Source organism: Oncorhynchus nerka, linkage group LG3, assembly GCF_034236695.1.
Source record: "Oncorhynchus nerka isolate Pitt River linkage group LG3, Oner_Uvic_2.0, whole genome shotgun sequence".
Taxonomy (NCBI): domain Eukaryota; kingdom Metazoa; phylum Chordata; class Actinopteri; order Salmoniformes; family Salmonidae; genus Oncorhynchus; species Oncorhynchus nerka.
In genome coordinates, this window is record NC_088398.1 from 59,241,443 (window position 1) to 59,266,737 (window position 25,295).

A 25,295-nucleotide genomic window follows, 5' to 3' on the forward strand; every position below is an offset into this window, starting at 1 on the left:
AGTATGTGAGAGATCCAAGAGTGGGAGGAATGAGGTGGTCCTTCGGTGGGCACAACAGGGTGCTCTCTTGCTCTGTGGTACTTGGCACAGACACTGCTCAGAAAGACCCCTGTATGCACACTATGCTGCCTGGATTCAACTGATTTCTCACTGCGAAGCAATACCTTTATGAGCTCTCACAGAACAACTCCTAAAGCTACTGTGTGTAAACTGAAGACCTACCCTGGAATGTGCCAGGAGGGAGAGCTGCCTGAAATACAGTACAGAAAGCCTGCCCTGTGTGAGAGTGACAGAGAGAGAGAGAAAGAGAGGGAGACCGAGAGAGAGTGAGTGAACCAGGAAGAGAGAGAGAGATGCATGGAGAGGGGAGCAGAACAGAGAGAGTGAGGCAGGGAGAGCGAGAGGCAGGGAGAGAGAGAGTGAGGTAGGGAGAGCGAACAAGAGGCAGGGAGAGAGAGAGAGGCAGGGAGAGCGAACAAGAGGCAGGGAGAGAGAGAGAGAGAGAGAGAGAGAGAGAGAGAGAGAGAGAGAGAGAGAGAGAGGAGGCAGGCAGGCAGAGAGAGAGCATGTGAGTGTGTGTGTGAGGGAGAAGAAACGGCACACAGTGGAGTATTGCTCAGTGACTGGTGGCTGAGGTGAGGTGTAAAGCTGTAGGGGACTTTCTAATAATCAGGGGACCTGAAGACCCTGTCTTTTGTCAAAGAGGAATCAAAACGATATCGGCTCTGTAGAGGCTGGACTAAAGGACTGAAGGAATATGGAAGAAAAAAAGGAGAAACGGAATAAAGGTAGAGGAATGTTTTCAGTGTGACTGTTTTTCCCAAACCACCATTTTCCATCCATCACATCCGGCGAAACTCACCACCTTCCCAGCACAGAGGGCGGACCTGGCTGGAAGTGTGTGTGTGACAGTTAGAAAGGGAGGAAGAGTGTCTGTGACACCTGTCGTCACTCATTATGCTGTTGATCCATCTCCATAGCACTGACACACACAGGTGCAGTTCCTAGCGAGCGCAGCAGAGACACCTGAGAATTTTCTGACAAACACATACCTCCTGTCTCATCTTCTCCATTGAAATGACGATGTCAGGTTTAAACCGAGCGATCGCTGCCTTCTGACAGTGTGGATACCTTCTGTCCAAACTGGCACACTGGAGTTGAGCACATTCTTATCATTATACTTTCCTGATTTCAAATGGATTCAACCTCTTTGATCAACAGGTAATAATGTGGACCTGAGAAAAGGATTGAATGTGAGATATCGTGCTTAGGGTATTTGCCCTCTGGTTTGGAATACTTGGAACAGAGCGAATGTCATAGAGCTCTCTATTGTTCGTTTTTTTTTGCTAAGTTATTGTTGCTCTCCGTTTCCGTCCGTCATTAGCTACGACTACTTGAAGAATGAACCGAGGTGAAGTCTGTACCCATGGACAGCCTTCTCTGACTTAATCCCACATGTAGTTTAACACTGACAGACGTTATGAGGGTTGACTTTGAGCTCTGAGCATGTGGAGACTCTTAAGGACCAGACCTATCCCTCTCTGCTCCTCTCTCACCACGTAACAGACTTGTAAGAGTTAGTGTGCCATTGTAAGGGACGTGCTGGAGGTGTATGGCGACTGACATAATGAACCTGCATGGGAACGTATCGGAGTTGATCTCTTCTGCCGTCAGAGCCATAACGCTTCCGTCCTTTGACCCCGACCCTGACCCTTGGCCTAACGGTCCAGAGAGACTTCTAGGAAATGAAAGCAGGAATTTTTCAAATGGGTGTAACGGGAATGATGGCGGCAATGTGCATGACTTTCCGCCAGGCAACTGGACGCATAGCGGCAAGGTTTACAGTGATGAAGCAAGGATTCTGGCATCATCGCAGTGTGTGAAGGGGATGAAAGCAGTGGACAAGAACTGGGCTGCTTTGCTGATCCTGGTGGTCATTGCCGTTACAGTGACGGGTAACATCCTGGTCATCATCGCAGTGTCTCTGGAGAAGAAGCTCCAGAACGCCACCAACTACTTCCTGATGTCGCTGGCTGTCGCCGACATGCTGCTGGGCATCCTGGTCATGCCCATCTCCATGGTGACAATTCTCTATGGTGAGTTCCAGCTCAAGTTCAAAACTTTGTCTCATTGTTTGGTTAAACATTTACATTTGTCTGTGGCTTGCACACGTAAAGACGTACAAAAAAACAGAAAACAGAGAATGACATCATAATACTTAAAGTCTATAAACAAGAGTGTGTTTTGTATATTTGACATTTACGTTACTGTTCTCAGATTTTGTATTCATAATAACGACCGTGAAGCTATAAATGAGACCTGTGCTGACACAAGCAACTAACATAGACAATTACCCACAAAACCCAATACAAAACAGGCTACCTAAATATGGTTCCCAATCAGAGACAATGACTAACACCTGCCTCTGATTGAGAACCATATCAGGCCCAAACACAGAAACAGACAAACTAGACATCCAACATAGAATGCCCACTCAGATCACACCCTGACCAAACAAAACATAGACACATACAAAGCAAACTATGGTCAGGGTGTGACAATTTGACTGTACAGGATTTGGTTGTCTAACCTAAAATGTCAAATGTAAATGTTTTACATACAGATCTCCTATTACTGTATTGAGTTATTATATATATTTTAGTAACCATTGAGTCTATATGTTTTGACCATGATAACTTGCTATCTAGGGTAACAGCCAGCAGTTTAGACTCCTCAACTTGCTCAATCGCCACATTATTCAATTATAGATCAGGATTTGGTTGTCTAACCTAGCTATCTTAAGAAGAATGCAGGTACTGTAAAGGTACTGTAAGTCGCTCTAGATAAGAGCATCTGCTAGTTGACTAAAATGTCAAATGTAAATGTTTTACATACAGATCTCCTATTACTGTATTGAGTTATTATATATATTTTTTATTAAATATTGATGTCACAAATGTATCATATGTACAGTTCTTTAATAAAAATGTAATTATTTGTTACATTTGACTGTGTAAAACCTAGCAGTACTACTTATTTCTCTGAGTGAGGCATATAGCATTTTGAAAAGAAATAGCTGATTATTTGTCTCTGAAATATAACCATCAAGTGATAGATTTTAAATAAATATGTCTGTCATTGAACAACCCCATACAATGATTAGATAGTGAAAAAAACACACCAATCTCTTTCATAATTTATTTAAACAATAAAAGCTCATTTACCTACATTTCTGAAAATGGATATATAGTGTTTTGGAATGAAACTCTTCATTTATTTATAGTAGTATTTACTATGTATTTCATATTTATTAGGATCCCAAATTAGCTGCTGCCGAGGCAGGCGCTTCTCTTTCTGGGGTCCAAACAGGAAACAATGTCTGTGTGTCTCTTCACAGTCCCTGTTGTGCCACGAGGTTTTCTTTTATCTGGTTATTGAATCTGGTTTGTATTACTAGCTTGAGTTACCTGGGGTGGCAGAGAGTTCCATTTGGTCATGGCTCTATTTAATACTGTTTGCTTCCCAGCCTCTGTTCTGGAACTGGGGACTGTGAAGAGACTTCTGGTTGCACATGTTGTTTGATGAGTGTCCGAACTGTGTGCCAACTGCTTGAACAGATACCGTCAACACCTCGCACAAAGACCAACAGTGATGCAGTAAATCTCTCCTCAACTTTGAACCAGGAGAGATTGAAATGCATGTCATTGACATTCACCTTCCGTGTACATCTAAATGCAATGCATGCTGCTCTCTTCTGGACAAACTGCAATTTGCGTATGTTTTTCTTGCCTAAAAAAACTGTTTGGTTGACTAAGATGTCAAGAAAGCAGTCCTCTTTCCTATTTTAGTAACCATTGAGTCTATATGTTTTGACCATGATAACTTGCTATCTAGGGTAACAGCCAGCAGTTTAGACTCCTCAACTTGCTCAATCGCCACATTATTCAATTATAGATCCAGATGAGGTTTAGGTTTGATTGAGTGATTTGTCCCAAAAATAATGCTTTTAGTTTTTGAGATATTTAGCACCAGCCTATTTCTAGTTACTCAATCTAAAACTGACTGGAGCTCTACGTTAACTTCTCTAGGGTAGGGGACAGCATTCAGAATTTTGGATGAAAAGCGTGCCCAAATTAAACTGCCTGCCACTCAGGCCCAGAAGATAGGATATGCATAAAATTGGTAGATTTGGATTTTAAAAAACTGTTAAAATAGTGTCTGTGAGTATAACAGAACTGATTTGGCAGGCAAAAACCTGAGAAAAATCCATCCAGGAAGTAGGATTTATTTTTGTTTTGTAGTTTTCTATTCAATGCCATTACAGTATCCATTGACTTAGGACTCAAATTGCAGCTCCTATGCCTTCCACTAGATGTCAACAGTCTTTAGAAATTGTTTCAGGCTTGTATTCTGAGTGGACCCTGCAGTGTCACAGAGCTTTTTCATGCGCGCGACCGAGAGAGTGCCTTTCTTGTTTACCTTTTATATTGACGACGTTATTGTCCGGTTGAAATATTATCGATTATTTAGGCTTAAAACAACCTGAGGATTGAATATAAACATCGTTTGACATGTTTCCATGAACTTTACGGATACAATTTGGATTGCCTGTTGTGACTGCGTTTGAGCCTGTCGATTACTGAAGAAAACGCACAAACAAAATGGAGGTTTTTGGATATAAAGAGAGACTTTATCGAACAAAACAAACATTTATTGAGTAAATTAATGTCTTCTGAGTGCAACCATATGAAGATCATCAAAGGTAAGTGATTAATTTTATCTCTATTTCTGACTTGTGTAACTCTTCTACTTGGCTGGTTACTGTTTGTAATGATTTGTCTGCTGGGCAATGTTCTCAGATATTCGTACGGTATGCTGTCGCCGTAAATCCTTTTAAAAATCTGACACCGTGGTTGGATTCACAAGAAGTTCATCTTTAAACCTATGTAAAATACTTGCATGTTTTCTGAATTTGTATAATGACTATTTCTGTATTTGAATTTGGCGCTCTGCAATTTCACTGGATGTTGGCCAGGTGGGACGCTAGCATCCCACATACCCTAGTGAGGTTAAAGGTGTCAGTTATTTATTTGACTGTTGATAAGGCAGAGGATGGTTAAGGCAGAGGATGGTTAATCCATAACATGTTTTTTCAGCAATGTGTTATGATCAATGATATCGAAAGCTGCACTGAAGTCTAACAATCTCCCAAAATCTTATTATTATCAATGTATGCTGGAGCTGACATTCTTCATTGTTGTGTTGTACAGAATTAGTTGGTTGTTTAACATTATTATTAAAATTGTTAGAATGATTAAGTCATGCGTGGAAACTCCAGCTGTTTGTTTTTTCACAAGTGGCTCAAAAAGAAGCAGAGAAATATTTGGAGAATTTCAATTCAATACATTTTGTGGTTGTGGTTTTGCAATGTGTTGATATTTTGGTTATATATATATATATGTTATATACACCGGCTAGTTTATTACCGACACCAACCTGTTCACAAAAATGTATCGCTCCTACAGGCAGTGAGTCACATGGCTGTGGCTTGTTATATAAAGTAGACAGACAGGCATCTTGTTACTGTTCTATTGAACGTTAGCATGGCCATAACAAGTGACCTAAGCAACTTTGAGCGTGGTACAGTATGAGCGCCGGTGCCAGGAGCACCGGATCCAGTATCTCAGAAACATCTGCCCTCCTGGGCTTTTCACGCACAACAGTCTCTAGGGTTTGCCGAGAAAGGTGCGACAAACAAAAAACATCCCGTCAGCGGCAGTCCTGTGGGCGAAAATAGCTAGTTGATGAGAAAGGTCAAAGAAGAATGGCAAGAATCTTGTAAGTTCACAGGCGGTCCACAAACAGAACAACAATGGTGTGCAGAAAGGCATCTCGGAATGCGCAACTTGTTGATCCTTATCACAGATTGGCTATATTGCAGCAGATGACCACGCAGGGTTCCACTACTATCAGTTCAAAACAAGAAGAAGCGGCTCCAGTGGACACGCGATCACCAACACTGGACAATTGATGAGTGGAAAACCATCACCTGGAACCTGACAGCGAGTTCAGTTTACTTGATTGGCCTGCACAGTCCCCAGACCTAAACCCAATAGAACATATTTGACATGAGATGGAACTGGCTGTTCACAGCATGAATGTTAAGTAATTTTTTCCCCCTTTATTTAACTTGGCAAGTCATTTAAGAACATATTGTTATTTACAATGACTGCCTACCCCGGCCAAACCCTAACCCGGAAGAAGCTGGGACAATTGTGCACTGCCTTATGGGACTCCCAATCACAGCTGGTTGTGTTACAGCCTGGAATTGATGCCGCTAGCACTGAAATACAGTGTCTTAGACCACTGCGCCACTCGGAAGCACCTATGTACCGCCGTCCAATCTGCAGCAACTGTGGAACGGTTCCGACATTGTGTAGAATGCTCCGAAAGAATTCAGGCTATTTTGGAGGCTAGGCCGGGTCTGGCCCTGTTCTAGACGGGTGTATCTAATAATCTGGTAGCATTGAAAGTACCAATTACTGGGATTGTTACTGAATATGGGCTACATTGCGATCATCCCTTAGAGCGATCTTTACTCTGGAAGCTGGATAGACATGTACAGTGGAAGCTGTCAGATATTTGCCTATATGGCTTTGTATTTTGATTTATGGTCCCCTTACTAGAAGCCTCCAACCCCATCTGGTCTGGTGAACATACCACATACCCACAATGCTTTGTGCAAGTAATGAATGTCACCAACATTTTTTTCACCTGAAACATGGAGTGGAGAGGACTCTGAATAGAGTGCTGACTCTCTCTGAATAGATCTCTCTCTCTCTCTTTCTTTCCCAGCTTCTCCAGGGATTGGAGTTAGACAGTCTGTTGTTTCCTAAGTCCCTCGCCGTGCCTTTCTAAATGTGTAAATGTCACAAGTCTGCTTTTATAAGGAGCTTTAAGCCCTAAGTAGAGACCTCATTTGCATGAAAATGAGGAGTGTAGTAAATGAGTCTGAAGGAAGTGTGCTTCTGTGAAAAGTACGACCTCTGCTGCTTATTAGATGTTCCCCTTTAATAAGCAGACAAAAGTACTCATTAAACGTTGGGATGCCAACAGAAACTCGTCAGATACTTTGTCATTATTTTCTTGTGTTGCTACTTTGTCGCTAAATTGCCCACAGTGGATTGGATTCATCTGGCACATGAAAAGACTGAGCAAACAGAGAATCTTTTCATTACAGAGAGAACAACAACTGTATTACAGGCCTGTCTGTCTATTACATGATGTTGGGGATTAGATGTCTTGATTCTTATGAATGCATATAAATTAGGTTTTACCCTTTGAACAGTGTCCAGAGTCAACCAATAATTTATTAGCTTGCCATTGCTATAGATTATGTGAGGGTTTATTAATTGTCTGCCTTTCGGTGATGTGACACCAGATTACAGCCCCATAGGGCTCTGATTCAAGGTAGGGTAGAAGATGAACATGAATAGTCTCAGCTGACAGCCATTCTTAGAAGGCTTGCGAGATTAAGGCCTTCATGGTCCACTGAGTTATAATCAATCACTCTGTTTTATAGACACTTTTAACTGGGCTGAGTAGTCACCAAAGGCGACGTCTGGATGTTCATGAGAACAGAGTACTCTGTTATGGTCTTAATGGAGGTTAGCCAGACCCTCCAGTCCTGTCCTGTGGGACTGTTAGGAAGACAGCACCTTTCTTCAGCCTCGCCACTCATTTAGCTCTACTGCCCTCTGGAAATAAGGAAATGATTTAATCTCTTTATTGATTTGTCTCTCTCTCTTCTCGGTTATGTCAGGATCCTGATACCTGGTCTGTGTCTCCCACCTCCACCACTTTCATGGCTTTAATTGCTCTCCTTTCCTTTGCTTTGTTTTGCTTACGCTCATGCACTGTTTCGCTCTTAGAGGGGTGCATGACAGAGAAAAACAGAGACCTCTTTTCAGAGTTTGTGTTTTTGAAGACAGACATTTTTGACAGGCAGGTATGCCATGTTCTGTTGCCGATGCAGTAAGTGTGCTCTAGTTTCTTGGTGTTGTCTAGATCATGACATAGAGAATGAATCATTGTCTTCCTACTGGGAACATATCAGTTTACCATTTAGTTTAGTTTGACTTTAAGTTGATTTTCATGTGAAATCAAAACATTTAATTCAGGTTAAAGTTAGTTGAAAAAAGACGAAATACCCTTATGTTTATTTTTTGCAAATCCAATTAGTTTTCCATGTTGATTCAACGTCATCGCATAGATTTTCTGGGGATGAAATTACGTGGAAACAACGTTGATTCAACCATTTTTTGCCCAGTGGGTTATGACTAATGCTTAACTAAGGGGAAATGTGTTTCATATAACCCCGTAAAATCCTTTGACCCTCGCTCTTTAGACTGTCTTTATAGAAGATTACCCCCTTGGTAAAAATAGACCTAATCCCCTGGGTGATGGACTAGAGAGGGAGAGAGAGAGAACAAGAGAGAGAGAGAGAGAGAGATGAGTGGTTTTGTGGTTAGGGAGAAAAGTTGGTTTGTGCTCAGACGTTTAGCCAGACACGGGGGAAATTTCAGGTCAAGCCAGCAGCAGCAAAACAAGATTCAAAAGAGCAGCCAGCATGAGGATTAGGGTGGCAAGTAGCCTAGCGGTTAAGATCGTTGGGCCAGTAACCGAAATGTCACTGGTTTGAATCCTAAAGCTGACTAGGTGAAAAATCTGTTGATGTGCCCTTGAGCAAGGCACTTAATTGCTCCTTTAAGTCGCTCTGGATAAGAGTGTCTGCTAAAGGACAAAAAAATGAAGGAAAGACTGAGTCTCAGCAGCTTCCTCTGAGACACAACCAAACACAAAACAAAGCCTTGTCATTATCTGCTCTCAGAGAACCAGATGTGTTAGCAGGGCAAAAGAGGGGTATACAACAATGCAGGATCAAGGAGTTAGCCTGTTAACTTGCCTAAATATATATACTTTTTTTTAAAGATATAAACTTCAAATGGGCATGGTCTACTTAACAACTAAAAACACATACAGTATGTACGTTTCTGGTTGTTTATCGAAGTTAGCTGGCTAACTCATCGATGCTGCTTTGTAGTATACCCCTCAGGTAAATCACAGACGGAGAGATACAAGAGGAGGAAAATAAACAAATTGGTTTCTAGGGCAAAAGACAAGAGATGGGAATGATAGAGTTCCTGATGCTTCAATCAAGGGAGGGACTGGGAGAGAAACATCTGAACGAGAGAGAGAGACAGAGGGAAGAGACAGAAGCCCTGTTTATACCCGGTTTTAACTTGCATCCTTTGTCCTGATCTTGTCCACATTCTGAATATGCCCACATTTTTAGAAAGGTGTAGACAATCAAAAGACACATTGTGATCTGATTGTGATCAGATCATCCTGCCCACCTCTGGAGATAGTCAGACACACAATGTGTCTGGATATCTTACAAGTGTCGACATATTGGGATAGAGAAACTATTTAAATCATCATTACTTTGCCCTCTAAAATCATTGGCAGGTGGTACCATTGACCGAGAACATCAATGTGTCTTACAATAAATAAATAAATATTATTTTGAAAAAATAGCTGTGAAATAATTTGCATAAGGGACCAGGAAACCTGTTCACAATGCAGACACAGTGGACAGATAACAGACACACGGTAATACCACGCGTAAACACATTTTTGGAAATGTGGGCAAAATTAGAATGTAGACAAGATCAGGACAAAGGACACATGTTAGCACCAGGTATAAACGGGACTAGAGAGGGACAAGCGAGAGAGAGAGAAAGGGAGAGAACGAGAGAGACAGAGAGAAGAGGAGGCTGACTGAGTGTATAGGTGTTTGATACAGGGGCAGTTTGAGAAAGGATTTAGACCCGAGAAAGAGAAATGGAGAGATCAAGAGAGGCGAACATCTTTTCTTGCTTATCCTCCCACCGTTATTTGAGCTACATAACTACCCTCATTTGGGGTTCTTTGGTACATGATGTCATAGTCATGGATATTTGATAGTTTGTTTCTGATCCACTGTTTATGCGTCTGTATTATTGGTACAGGCCCCGTGTTTCAAATTCTACCTACTGGAGCCCACCAGTGCTTTACTGTGTAAATGCTGCAGTTAGAGGCAGAGGTAGTGGATTGGGGGATGTATTTATTTATACGGCTCTGTGTTTATTTTTGGAGTCTCTGACTGCTTCCAGTCCTCCTCTAACTAGTTATAAAACCCTATTACACCAACGTCAAGACCAGGAATGGGGGCATCAACCATGACAGATTGTACACATGCATGCACCGCGCACGCACGCACGCACGCACGCACGCACGCACGCACGCACGCACGCACGCACGCACGCACACACACACACACACACACACAGAGAGTCAGTATTGGCTTTTAAGAACCTGGTATCAAACACAAAAAATACTGCTATTGAACCCCAGAATAATACAGGATATCAGTAATGAACACTGTATCCACGGTGATAGACAATTTGGGAACACGTCATACATAAATGCTGTTACCAGGGTGATGATGAACCCCAATTTAAATCCAAATGGCTAGTTGCCATGACTCTCATCCATTGACTCAAGCGTTGTAACTATTGGCCTCACTGTGTGAGGTGTGCAAGTGTGGCATATACTGCATTGTACTCTCAGAGTCGTCATTAAGAAATCTCAGTTATCCAACCTATGAACCTGTGGACCAAACATCAGTTACTGATGACTGAAAAATTGTCTTTGGTTGGGTGAAAATGAATGCAGAACACTTTATGACATAAATAGTATGGCACACAGTAGATGGACTGTACTTGTCAGCTTCATTCTCTGAATATTATGTGGAATTGTAGAATGTGTAAATAATGTAGAAAGACTGGTGTCTTTCCTTCTATTTGGACATTTCTCTGACATGTGTGAGGGTATAGATTGTAACTACAGGTGTTGTGGTGAAGCTAATCCGATGTTTCCAAATGAACTGGGATTCAAGCCCAGTCAGAATACCCAGGATGACTGCTGACGTTACCTGAAACACCAAACTGCAGCAAAAGTCAAAGGTCTCAGAGGAAATGAGTGAATTAGAGACAGAAGGAGAGACAGCGCAATAGACACATTGAGAAACAGAGCGAGAGACAGACATGGACAGACAGAAAGAGACGACTACCTCCTGTCACGTTCTGACCTTTATTTTCCTTTGTTTTGTCTTTATTTAGTATGGTCAGGGCGTGAGTTGGGGTGGGCAGTCTATGTTTGTGTTTCTATGTTTTTTCTATTTCTGTGTTTGGCCTGATATGGTTCTCAATCAGCGGCAGCTGTTTATAGTTGTCCCTGATTGAGAACCATATTTAGGTAGCCTGGGTTTCACTGTTGGTTTGTGGGTGTTTGTTTCCGTGTCTGTGTTTGTCACCACACGGGACTGTTTGGGTTTGGTTTTCGTTATTGTTCACATTTATTGTTGTGTATTTCTTAGTGTTCAGTTTATGTTTTATAATAAACTATATGGACACTTACCAAGCTGCGTTTTGGTCCGATCCCTGCAATCTGCCTTTACACCTCAACTGTCTGCTCCTATCCACTGTATTCTTTCCTACATTTTCTCATTGGTTATTGTGTTTTGTTGCTTTGTGTTCGTGTCAAGGTCAGTGGCCACGGGGCTATGAAATGATGTATGTGACTCTCAGTCACTCTAGTACATTCTACAACATTCATATCACTCTATAACCAAGTTAGATTTGTTTAAATTCAACAACAAAATTGTATCTTGCATTCATGCCAATAAAGCATTTGAAATTAAACAATTAAATCAAGAAAGACAACAAGAGAGACATAAACAGAATATACAGAAACAAACTTACAAGAGCCTTAGTAGGATAATTGGTTTTCCAAACTTTTTCCTGAAGCGATTACCCAGCTAGCACATAAACGTTCTGAGAACCAAATGTTTCTTAGAGCTTGTTGAGAGCGTTGTTGTTCTATGGTTATTTTGCATACAACCTTCCCACAACTTTCTGGGAATGGTGCTTCACATTGGGCATAGTTGCTTCAAAATGGGTAAAAACTGTTTGTATCAATGTTGGTTACATGTCATTTCAACCCCCCAAAATATTGAATAAATGTGCAAAAGTGATTGGATTTGCAAAAAGTAATCAACTTAAGGGCATTTTGTTTGAATTCACATTAGTTGAAAACTCAACTAAATTCAAATGAAACGTTGAATTTCCGTCTGTGCCCAGCGTGTGCCCACATGCACACTGATTTAAAGCAACGCTATTCTAAGGATATGCTTGTTTAAAAATTCTGCAGCTGCAATTAAAAAAGAATAATCTTAACAATGAAATAAATAGGTGACCCTGAAAGCCGATAGGACTAGCCATAATAACGAATCTGCAGAAGGGACAAGTGAAGACAGATGGACATGTGTAAATTAGACGTTCATTCATACTGCATTTATTAGGCCTATTATTACTGAACCCCATAGGGTATAATGCAGCAACTTTTTCACAGGTTACGTTACGTTCTTTTTTTCCCTCATCAATCTACACACAACACCCCACAATGACAGAGCAAAAACAGGTTTTTAGAATTTTTTGCAAATGTATTACATATAAAAACTGAAATATCACATTTCCATAAGTATTCAGATGCTTTACTCAGTACTTTGTTGAAGCACCTTTGGCAGCAATTACAGCCTTGTGGCTTCTTGGGTATGACGCTACAAGCTTGGCACACCTGTGTTTAGGGAGTTTCTCTCATTCTTCTCTGCAGATCCGTCGCACAGCTATTTTCAAGCCTCTCCAGAGATTTATGGTCGGTCGGGTTCAAGTCCTGGCTTTGGCTGGGCCACTAAAGAATATTAAGAGACTTGTCCCGAAGCCACACCTTCGTTGTCTTGGCTGTGTGCTTAGGGTCGATGTCGTGTTGGAATGTGAACATTCGCCCCAGAGTGCTCTGGAGCAAGTTTTCATCAAGGATCTCTCTGTATTTTTCTCTGTTTATCTTTCCCTCGATCCTGACTTGTCTCCCAGTCCCTGCCGCTGAAAAAGATCCCCCAAAGCATGATTCTGCCACCACCATGCTTCACCGTAGGGATAGTGCCAGGTTTCCTCCAGACGTGACGCTTGGCATTCAGGCCAAAAATGTCAGTCTTTGTTTCATCAGACTGAGAATCTTGTTTCTCATTGTATGAGAGTCCTTTAGGTGCCTTTTGTCAAACTCCAAGAGGGCTGTCATGTGCCTTTTACTGAGGAGTGGCTTCCGTCTGGCCACTCTACAATAAAGGCCTGATTGGTGGAGTGCTGCAGAGATGGTTGTCCTTCTGAAAGATTCTCTTATCTCCACAGAGGAACTCTGGAGCTCCTCCCTGACCAAGGCCCTTCTCTTCTGATTGCTCAGTTTGGCTGAGTGGCAAGCTCTAGGAAAAGTCTTGGTGGTTCCAAACTTCTTCCATTTAAGAATGATGGAGGCCACTGTGTTCTTGGGGACCTTCAATGCTGCAGAAATGTTGGTACCCTTCCCCAGATCTGTGCCTCGACACAATCCTGTCTCTGAGCTCTACTGACAATTCTTTCGACCACATTGCTTGGTTTTTGCTCTGACAAGCACTGTCAACTGCAGGACCTTATAAAGACAGGTGTGTACCTTTCCAAATCATGTCCAATCAATTTCATTTACCACATGTGGACTCATGAAAATTCTCAAGGATGACCAATAGAAACAAGATGCACCTAAGCTCAATTTTGAGTCTCATAGTGTCACGTCCTGACCATAGAAAGCCTTTATTTTCTATGGTGGAGTAGGTCAGGGTGTGACTGGGGGGTGTTCTAGGCATAATCAAAATGACACTTGACTAGCTAGGTTTCCATCCTATTGGCGACAGATTTTCAAGCAAATATTCTTCATAAAAACTATGCCATTTCAGAGTTTCCTTCAGGAAAATTTAGCACCAGACAACATGACAGGGAAGATTTTAATGCACCAGACATTTAATACATTTACCAGACACCCATATGCATTCAGATCCAGTCTGGTGCAGCCAGCACCATCAATAAACAAGGGATATTGGCCAAGTGAGCCACATTTACATTACCTTAAAAACAGCCTATAAAAAATTACAAAAACATTATTCATTGTGTTTCGATGTGTAGCACTTGTATTGGTTTTTAGGCTACTTTCCTAAAACAATAATTGCCCACCTCATGGTTCAGTTGTGACAGATTTGAGCACTAAATATATCAGGGTATTGCATGCAAAGGCCTATAGGCCTGTGTCCACTGTATGATATTAACATTTTAATAAATATACACTGCCGTTCAAAAGTTTGAGGCCACATAGAAATGCCCTTGTTTTTGAAAGAAAAGCTAAATTTTGTCCATTAAAATAACATCAAATTGATCAGAAATACAGTGTAGACATTGTTAATGTTGTTAATGAATATTGTAGCTGGAAACGGCTGATTTTTTATGGAATATCTACATTGGCGTATAGAGGCCCATTATCAGCAACCATCACTCCTGTGTTCCAATGACACATTGTGTTAGCTAATCCAAATGTATCATTTTAAAAGGCTAACTGATCATTAGAAAAACCTTTTGAAATTATGTTAGCAGAGTTGAAAATGTTTTTTCTGATTAAAGAAGCAATAAAACTGGCCTTCTTTAGACTAGTTGAGTATCTGGAGCATCAGCATTTGTGGGTTCGATTACAGGCTCAAACTCGTCAGTCTATTCTTGTTCTGAGAAATGAAGGCTATTCCATGTGAGAAATTGCCAAGAAACTGAAAATCTCGTACAACGTTGTGTACTACTCCCTTCACAGAACAGCGCAAATTGGCCCTAACCAGAATAGAAAGAGGAGTGGGAGGCACCAGTGCACAACTGAGCAAGAGGACAAGTACATTAGAGTGTCTAGTTTGAGAAACAGACGCCTCACAAGTTCTCAACTGGCAGCTTCATTAAATAGTACCCGCAAAACACCAGTCTCAACGTCAACGCCGAAGACGTGACTCCGGGATGCTAGCCTTCAATAAGAAAAAAGGCACAACCATCCCCAAAGCAAAATATATATATATATATAAAATAAGTTTGACAACACTCCCCTGTTTTAGACCACCCCTGCCCCCAGTAAATGTTGATCCGTCCCTTAACTGGCCTGAATTGAGTTTGAGTTTATTTTATTTTTTACAGGCACAGTGCACATTAATCAACGTTTCAGTAAAAGTGCCGGTTTTAGCCAACCGGCTAATTTTCAACTGCAGTCCCTGGGCAGGTTATTAAAAACATTTACAATATAGACAATCATTGAGCAGTGAGCACACACAGAGCAACATAGGACAAGCAAGATGTAGCATACATACAGCATTGGACAAAAAGTAGCAAGACAAAATTTACATATAAAAGCAACAAAGTGTTTCCACACCTCACAAGCCACAGACAACAGACAACATGGAAAGCGGCAACACACAGCTAAGGATTATGTTCACAAATCTGATTGACGTTTAGCCATGTCTTCATGCATTTTGTGAAAGTGTGATATGTGGTGCAGTTATGTATGTGTGTCTGATGGCAGTGTATTCCAGACATGGGAAGCTCTCACAGAGAAAGCTGATTTACTAAAGGTGCTTTTCCTTAAGGGAACTATACAGTTACCTCTCATGGCAGACCTTGTGGATCTGCTGCCATATGTTTGGGTTTTCTGTTTAACAAAAATACTGAGTGGAGGGGGAGCCAGGCCATTTAGGATGTTGAATACAAGACATGCGTCGGTGTATTGCACAAGATTTTCCCAACTCAGGAGCTCATGCTTTCTGAGGATGTAACAGTGATTATGGCTATTGGGCTTCCTATCAAGCACTTTGAGAGCCTGTTTGTAGACAGACTGAATAGGTTTTAATGTTGTACAGCAAGCTTGGGCCCAACTAGTCAAGCAGTATGTTAAGTCGGGGAGTATCATAGATTTGATTTGAAGTAGAGTTTTGCTACCTCTGTAGTCAAACAATTTCGTATAAATGGGAAATTAGCTAGGTTGAATTTGGTTATTTGAATTACCTTTATCACATGCTTTTTAAAAGAGAGGTTGGAATCAAGTATGATGCCAAAGTACTTAAAATCAGATACCACCTGGAGCTTCTCCCCTGACACATATACATCTGGCTCAGTAGCATCTGTTGCCTTCTTTGTGAAGAACATGCAAGCAGTTTTTTTCACATTGAGATGCAAACACGAGGTCACTGAGCCACTTTGTAACCTGACCATTACAGTAGTGAGTTCTTGTGCAGCTTGTTGTTTGCTCTTTCCATGCACATATATCACTGTATCATCTGCATACATTTGAACTTCAGACCCAGTACAGACAGAAGGCAGATCATTAATGTACAGGCTGAACATGAGAGGCCCCAGTATTGACCCTTGGGGCACGCCCACGTCATAGCTAAGAGTGGGCGACAGTTCATTGCTCACTCTGACACACTGAGTACTGCCTTCAAGGTATGATTTCATCCATCTCAAGGCATCGGGGGAAAAGTTGAACTTGGACAATTTTGTGATGAGAATCTCATGGTTAACAGTATCAAAAGCCTTCCTTAGTTCCAGAAACACAGCCCAAAAAACGCCCCCTTTGTCCATCTTGGACTTCACATTTTCCAGAAGAAAGCAGTTGGCCGTTTCTGTGGAGTGTTTCGCTCTGAAGCCAAACTGCATGGAGTGTAATGTGAAGGGGCTGTTGTTGAGGTGGGCAATCAGTTGTTCTGCTACACACTTTTCAACAACCTTTGACACCACAGGTAGTATACTAATGGGCCTGTAGTTATTCACGTCAGCAGGGTCGCCTGTTTTAAAGATGGCCATTATTATGGCCGACTTCCATACCCTTGGAAACACCCCGAGACCAATAGATGTGTTGGTGACCTTAGTAATGGGGCCAATGAGTGACTTTAGTGAGCTAATCACCTTGTTCACCTTTGACTCAGAAACCTCCCTTATGATGAAGACAGGTTGAGCGTCATTCACTAGCACTGAGCCCAAGAAACCAGTGGAGGGGTTCTGTGTCAGTACCCTGACAGAATCAATAAAGTAGGAATTGAAGGCTATTACTATTTCGACTGCATCCTGTGTTAGATTGTTATTCACCATGATTTATAGTCTTTTGGCAGTGTTACTATGGTCTTTCCCTGTTAACTTTTTTAGATAATCCCAGATCAATTTAGAATTTCCCTTTGCTTCACCAACTATGTTAATAAAAAAGTTTGCCTTGGCCTGTCTGACTTCTTTCATCACCTTATTTCTCAACATGGTAAACCTACGTCTGTCATGCTCTAATTTGGATCTTAGGGCTATTTTTAGAGCATAATTTCGTTCTTTCATCAATTTCCAGATTTCTCCATTTAGCCAAGGAAGAGTTTTCTTTTGGCCAGGTTTGGATTTGATTTTCTTTAGGAAACCATTTATTGTAGTCTGGATTGTGGATAGAAAAACCTGACTATCAGCTCGCACGTCTGTATAGGACAAGAGATCATTCCACTTAATTCCCTTAATTGCGTTTTCAAAATAGTTTAATTCACTCCTAGGTATTCTTAGTTGATCCGGCTTTCTAACAGTAGAGAGGTTAAACCTGCTCTTAGACAGCTTTCTGGCTATAAGTGTCAGATTATGATCAGATAGCCCAGTAACCATATTGAATGAGTTAGTCACTCTCTCTGGTTTATTACTGAACACCAAATCAATCTGTGTTTTAGAGCAACAAGTCACCCTCGTCGGCCCTTTAACTTGCTGTGTAAGGTCATTGGTGAAGATCATAAGACATGTCTGTTACAGAGTGCAAGCGGGAAGAGATGGTTCGATCTCATTTTCATCAAATATGCGAGGTTACAGTGATTTTAATTGAATTTCAGTTTCCATGCATCATTTACAAAGGGTTTAAGTTACGCCCACGCATCTCAAGTTTGGATTCGGCCCACAGAAAATATAAGGTCGCATAGGATCTCATAAAAACGCCGCCAGACGTCTGCGGGTTACCCGGCTGGTTAGTCACTCTGCTCGTCACCTCTCACCCCCATGTGACGTGTTTGTTTGGGCTGTAATGTTCAGCAAATTGATGAACAACAAATTGCCTTGTACTCTCTTCTATCTCAGAGCTTTCCGTATTCACCCTCTCTCTCATCTCCAATTATCTCCATCTCTTCTTCTAAAGACACACCTGAAGATGAATAGAAGGCCTGCATTATTATTACGAACACATTTCCTGGCTGTTTCAACATCATACACAGTCACATGGTCTGACGGTGTGTTTCTAGGTTCTGAACAGAATGTAATAACTGTGAATGTGATCTTCTCAAAAGGAGCAGGCCTCCTGCTGTTCTGAATAAGAATCACAATCTTCCAGCTAATATACAGGATTGGTTTTTGTCAGAACACATACATTATGTTGGAATAACCTGTCATTGTGTCAAGATTTTTACCCCATTGTACTGACCCTGGTGGAATAGAGTTCTGTGAGCTTTGATGTCAATTAGTTTATTTCACGTGTACGTGGAGAGATTTAGGGTTTATAAAGTCAGACTCATTCTTTATGGTAATGACTGTGACGAGCACCTTTTAGAATTTCTTTGATGTAGAGAGGTAGAGAGAGAGAGGAGGAGGAGGAGACGGATAGCAAGGGAGAGACAGAGAGATTACAGAGAAACATTAGAAATACACTATTTACAATTCACCACTGACATACAGGATGGCAGCCCTGAGGAAGTAAATAAGATCGGGTTAGAGAGAAAAACCCTGTTCACATTTCTCTATGCTGGGTGGGTCCACATAATTTAACAAATCCTTTAGCGGTCTCTGGAGTGACTCTTTATGTCTGAGTCGTTGATGAAAAACTTGGTTTATATACAATTTGTGGTCGTGCAGGTCTCTAGCTCTCCATCTCTTTGTTTTCTCTCCATCTATGCCCCGCTCCTCTCACTTTATCTTTTACTCATCCTCTTTCCCTTTCTCTACCACTCTTCTCCCCCTCTCCTCTCCTCTCACTTTATATTTTACTCATCCTCTTTCCCTTTCTCTACCAATCTTCTCCCCCTCTCCTCTCACTTTATCTTTTACTCATCCTCTTTCCCTTTCTCTACCACTCTTCTTCCCCTCTCCTCTCACTTTATCTTTTACTCATCCTCTTTCCCTTTCTCTACCACTCTTCTCCCCCTCTCCTCTCACTTTATCTTTTACTCATCCTCTTTTCCTTTCTCTACCACTCTTCTCCCCCTCTCCTCTCACTTTATCTTTTACTCATCCTCTTTCCCTTTCTCTACCACTCTTCTCCCCCTCTCCTCTCACTTTATCTTTTACTCATCCTCTTTCCCTTTCTCTACCACTCTTCTCCCCCTCTCTCCCTCCACCCTGCTCTCTGTTTGGTAGGAAACACAAATCCAGCTTTGGTCAGGGGGAAGGCAAGAAAGCCTGAAGCTGTCAGCGAGTTTGAGGAGAAAAGCTCTTTCATTTATCTCCAGTGCCCAGATTGATGCCCCTGCCAATATCTGTATGAAAATATACAGCCTCCCTCTGTGGATAAAGGCTGCTTCCCTGGATTCCCTGCCTCTGGGCTCTCTTCTGCTTCCGTCAGTCAATATTGTTTTGTTTCCCGTTTTTACCCCACTGGGTACAGCAGGCGGACAAGCGAAAAAAAATAATAACTTAACCCGACTTGTCCTCTTTCTTAGGGTGTTCAGACGAGCGTGTGCACTTCTCTGCCGGAGCTGTGAAATGCTACAGTGTCAAGAGTTTTTGAAAGGAGTGAAAATAGGTCTCTTTTCAGCAGACTTCTTTTCAAAAAGCGTTGAAGGGTAATTCACTGTGGCTGCTCTGCCTTAGACCAGCATCATGGCTGCAGGTCAGAAAGACTCATTTAGGCTAAATCCTACAGGGTGGGATGGAGCCAAATCAGGCAGGCTCTGCCTAGCCTTAGACCAGCATCATGGCTGCAGGTCAGAAAGACTCATTTAGGCTAAATCCTACAGGGTGGGATGGAGCCAAATCAGGCAGGCTCTGCTGGTCATACACTACACCACTTCTAAAATCTTAACTTGCTCACATTTTCCCAAATCTTTCATTCCATCCATCATCAACCCCAGCATGCGTGTGCTCACATTACACGATGATTCCCTAGTTGATCCTGCCTTGCTTTTCTCAGTTTTCGAAGGGAAAAAATGTTGACATGCAAACAGTAAGCTGTTTTATTAGTGTGCACATTGTTGTGTAGAAACATCAAAAAAGAGACAGAGGTGCAAAATATCAAATATGATAGAGAAGTGCATGCTGGGACAGCTTGAGGTCTAATGACTTCCCACTTCAGAGAGGTAAGAGAGGTGAGAGAGAGGTAAGAGATGGAGAGAGAGGTGAGAGAGAGAGTTGCTGATAAAAAGATGTAGAAAGAGGCATTAGCATTGCTGGAGGTCTAATCCTTTTCCACCTCCATGGAAGAGGAAAGAGAGAAGTGAGAAAGAGTGATGAAGTGGGCTGACAGAGAGAGAGGGAGAGACAGAGAGATAGAGCGGAAGGAAGAGAAAGAGAGAGACATAGGGCTGTCAGTGTGTGACAATCAGTCCAAATAAACATGCTTTACGTAAGGCTCTCCTTCAGGAGAGAGGAGAGGAGCGAGGGAGTCTGTGACCTCCCAACAGAGAGAAAGAGAAATAGAGGAGGATAAATTGGAGAATAGAGAAACAGTGTAACTACCACATCTGACTGTGCTTGCCAACAGTGAGATTCCCTATCTCCAGCTTATTATCACATTCTAATGCCTGGTCTTTATTCTGTACTTTTACTGTGTACTCTTTTCATTTGGAGGTTGTATTTAGTTGTGTCTGTATGGGGGATGTAGCTACAGTTTCTCAAAAGATAGGGCACAGGGGCTTCTCTAAACGGCCTTGTACATTTTGAGAAAGGCTGCTTTGCGCTGTGTTTGTGAACCTCAGACTTACTTTAAAACACACACACACAAGCTATGTTTTAGAGGGTTTGGAGGTGTTCCACGCATCTGAGTCATTCTATTTTATGTGTTTTGGTCACCTCATAAGAAGCTTTTTAGTTGCTATTACTACCCAACAACTCTTGTAAAAACTCCACTGTCTCTGCAAATGCATTTTACAACCAACACCAATTCCATAAAAATAAATGTGGTAGGTGCTGAAAGTCTCACATATATCTTGTAACTGGTATTCCCATTACAAGACAGGGTTGCTGTAATTCCCATTACAAGACAGGGTTGCTGTAATTCCCATTACAAGACAGGGTTGCTGTAATTCCCATTACAAGACAGGGTTGCTGTAATTCCCATTACAAGACAGGGTTGCTGTAATTCCCATTACAAGACAGGGTTGCTGTAATTCCCATTACAAGACAGGGTTGCTGTAATTCCCATTACAAGACAGGGTTGCTGTAATTGGTGTTTCATTTCCCAGAGTTCATTGAGTTTTCCCTGTGTCCCCCCTACAGACCACTGGTGGCCCCTGCCCTCGGACCTGTGCCCTATCTGGATCTACCTGGATGTGCTGTTCTCCACAGCCTCCATCATGCACCTGTGTGCTATCTCTCTGGACCGCTACATCGCCATCAGAAACCCCCTCCACCACAGCCGCTTCAACTCCCGAACCAAGGCTCGCCTCAAGATCATGGCTGTCTGGACCATCTCTGTGGGTAAGAGACTGGAAGGAAGACAAGCCTGCACAAGTAAATGATGCCTCTTATTTTAGAGAGAGGGAAAGAGATAGAGAGAGTGAGGAAGAGGGAGAAGAAGAGAGAGCATGTGGGTCTTTCTATAAATAATGGGGCCAATGTGTGACATTGGGATCAACATTTCAAAATGGTTTGAAACAAAAATAAAAAGGATTTTCGTGCAGTTCCACATGTGCACTTAGAGGAATAAGTGTGAATATATGCAAATTGGCCCATAACTCCAGCTATACAACAACATAGGACTAGGACTATAATCCTTTAAACAGGGTTAAGACATTGGCAAGTCAAATTCAAGGACTTTCAGAGACTTTTCCAAGTACTTAATTGTTATGACCTCAATGTTATACAATTGTATCATTTACATAATTGTACATATAGCCCTAATATATAACATCCCCCATTACCACTTTAAGAATAATGCATTTAATGCCAAAAAGGCCAACAAATAGGGAGGGCATTAGCACTAAGAATAATTTAAAAAAATGTTGGCTTTGCCAATGCATTGATTTTCTAATTATTATTACATTCTAAAATATGTGAGAATATATGGGACATTACCTGACTAAATAAATTGGATGCATGCGTGACGATTTTTCTGTAGCCATGAATAGTGGAAGCATGAATCTCAACATCACTGTTTTATAATGAGAAAGCGACCCAAAAACTGGTTCCTTTTGTAATGGAAGGATTTGTATGGAAAGCCAAGTTGAAGCCAACGTTGGATGCTGTTGTCATAATAACCGCACCTGGTTTTAACGCAACAGAGTTACTCAACACCCTTCATTGAAGCTGCGGAAACAAACGAAAGAGGCCAAATCTCTCATGAAAACTGATTAAAAAATGTAATAACTTATAAATTGGCTACACTTTTTACAAGGACTTTTAATGCACCAAATTGAGGAAATATCAGATTTTCAAGGTAGGCCTACAGTACCAGTCAGAAGTTTGGACACACCTACTCGTTCCAGGGTTTTTCTTTATTTGGACTATTTTCTACATTTTGAAGACATCACAACTATGAAATAACACATATGGAATCATGTAGTAACCAAAAAAAGTATTACACAAATCAAAATATATTTTAGATTTAAGATTCTTCAAAGTAGCCACCCTTTGCCTTGATGACAGATATGCACACTCTTGGCATTCTCTCAACCAGCTTTATTATGGCAAGAGCATCTCAAATAAGCAAATACTTTAAGACATGAAGGTCCGTCAATGCGGAAAATTTCAAGAACTTTGAAAGTTTCTTCAAGTGCAGTCGCAAAAACCATCAAGAGTTATGATGAAACTGTCTCTCATGAGGACCACTACAGGAAAGGAAGACTACAGGAAAGGAAGACCCAGAATTACCTCTGCTGCAGAGCATAAGTTCATTAGAGTTAATAGACACATCTCAACATCAACTGTTCAGAGGAGACTGTCGTGAATCAGGCCTTCATGGTTGAATTGCTGCAAAGAAATCACTACTAAAGGACACCAGCAATAAGAAAATGCTTTCTTAGGCCAAGAAACACGAGCAATAAACATTAGACCAGTGGAAACCAATCCTTTGGTCTGAGTACAAATGAGAAATTTTTGTTTCCAACCGCCGTGTCTTTTTGAGAGGCAGAGCAGGTGAACGGATGATCTCTGCATGTTTGTGTAACAGTATAGCTTCCGTTCCTCTCCTCGCCCCTACCTGGGCTCCAACCAGGAACCCTCTGCACACATCAACAACTGACACCCACGAAGCATCGTTACCCATCGCGCCACAAAAGCCATGGCCCTTGCAGAGCAAGGGGAACAACTACGTCAAGGTCTCATTGTGCACCAGTGACTCCTGTGGCGGGCCGGGCACAGTGCACGGTTGCCAGGTGCACGGTGTTTCCTCCGATACATTGGTGCGGCTGGCTTCCGGGTTGGATGCGCACTGTGTTAAGAAGCAGTGCGGCTTGGTTGGGTTGTGTATCGGAGGACGCATGACTTTCAACCTTCGTCTCTCCCGAGCCCGTACGGGAGTTGTAGTGATGAGACAAGATAGTAGCTACTAAACAATTGGATACCACGAAAAAGGGGTCACATTTTTTAAAAAGAAGAAAAAAAAGAACATAATACTGAGATTTGTGTACTTTATCGAACAAAACGAACATGTATTGTGTAACATGAAGTCCTATGAGCGTCATCTGATGACACGTGGTGATTCATTTTATCTCTATTTCTGCTTTTTGTGACTCCTCTCTTTGGTTGGAAAATGGCTGTTTTTTTCTGTGACTTGGCGCTGACCTAACATAAATCGGAACTGTCCAGAGTAGTGATGCTAGTCGGGCGGGCAGGTGCTGGCAGAGATCAGTTGAAGAGCCTGCATTTCATTTGACTAGCATTTAAGAGCAGTTGAAGGCCATGGAAGGAGTATTGTATGGCGTTGAAGCTCGTTTGGAGGTTTGTTAACACAGTGTCCAAAGAAGGGCCAGATGTATACAGAATAGTGTCGCCTGCGTAGAGGTGGATCAAATAATCACCCGCAGCCAGAGCGACATCATTGATATATATAGAGAAAAGAGTCGGCCCGAGAATTGAACCCTGTGGCACCCCAATAGAGACTGACAGAGGTCCGGACAACAGGCCCTCCGATTTGACACCCTGAACTCTGTCTGAGAAGAAGTTGGTGAACCAGGCAAGGCAGTCATTAGAGAAACCAAAGCTTTTGAGTCTGCCGATAAGAATTGACAGAGTCGAAAGCCTTGGCCAGGTGGATGAAGACGGCTGCACAGTACTGTCTTTTATTGATAGCGGTTACGATATCGTTTAGGACCTTGAGCGTGGCTGAGGTGCACCCATGTCCAGCTCGGAAACCAGATTGCATAGCGGAGAAGGTATGGTGGGATTCGAAATGGTCGGTGATCTGTTGTTCACTTGGCTTTTGAAGATTTTAGAAAGGCAGGGCAGGATGGAGGGGGGGGCGAAAGTTGCTGCAGAGGTGTTGGCTGGGATTGGGGTAGCCAGGTGGAAAGTATGGCCAGCCATAGAGAAATGCTTATTGAAATTCTCAATTATCGTGGCTTAATCAGTGGTGACAGTGTTTCCTATTCTCAGTGCAGTGGGCAGCTGGGAGGAGGTAATCTTACTCTCCATGGACTTTACAGTGTCTCAAAACTTTTTGGAATTAGTGCTGCAAGATGTTAATTTCTGTTTGAAAATTCTAGAATTTGCTTTCCTAACTGACTATGTGCATTGGTTCCTGACTTCCCTGAAAAGTTGCATATCACGGGGACTATTCGAAGCTAGTGCAGTACGCCACAGGATGTTTTTGTGCTGGTCAAATGGGCAGTCAAGTCTGGAGTGAACCAATGGCTGTATCTGTTCTTAGATCAACATTTTTTGAAAGGGGGATGCTTATTTTAGATGGTGAGGAAAGCACTTTTAAATAACAACAACAAAATAGCATCACGAGGAAAATTATGTGGCTATATTGAAGCAACATCTCAAGACATCAGTCAGGAAGTTAATGCTAGGTCGCAAATGGGTCTTCCAAATGGACAATGACCCCAAGCATACTACCACAGTTGTGGCAAAATGGCTTAAGGACAACAAAGC

The 25,295-nt window shown here is 41.9% G+C and overlaps 1 protein-coding gene across 1 annotated transcript in view; it reads left to right on the forward strand.

Annotated features, from left to right (window-relative positions):
* The first annotated feature begins 548 nt into the window (after window positions 1-548).
* The window catches only part of LOC115111625 (5-hydroxytryptamine receptor 2A), a 35,338-nt gene continuing 10,591 nt past the window's right edge, over window positions 549-25,295 (forward strand). The window contains exons 1-2 of the mRNA XM_029637884.2: window positions 549-2,096; window positions 21,480-21,680. Of these exons, the coding sequence (XP_029493744.1) occupies window positions 1,613-2,096; window positions 21,480-21,680 (685 nt within the window). The 5' untranslated portion in view covers window positions 549-1,612. The remainder of the gene's footprint in view (window positions 2,097-21,479; window positions 21,681-25,295) is intronic.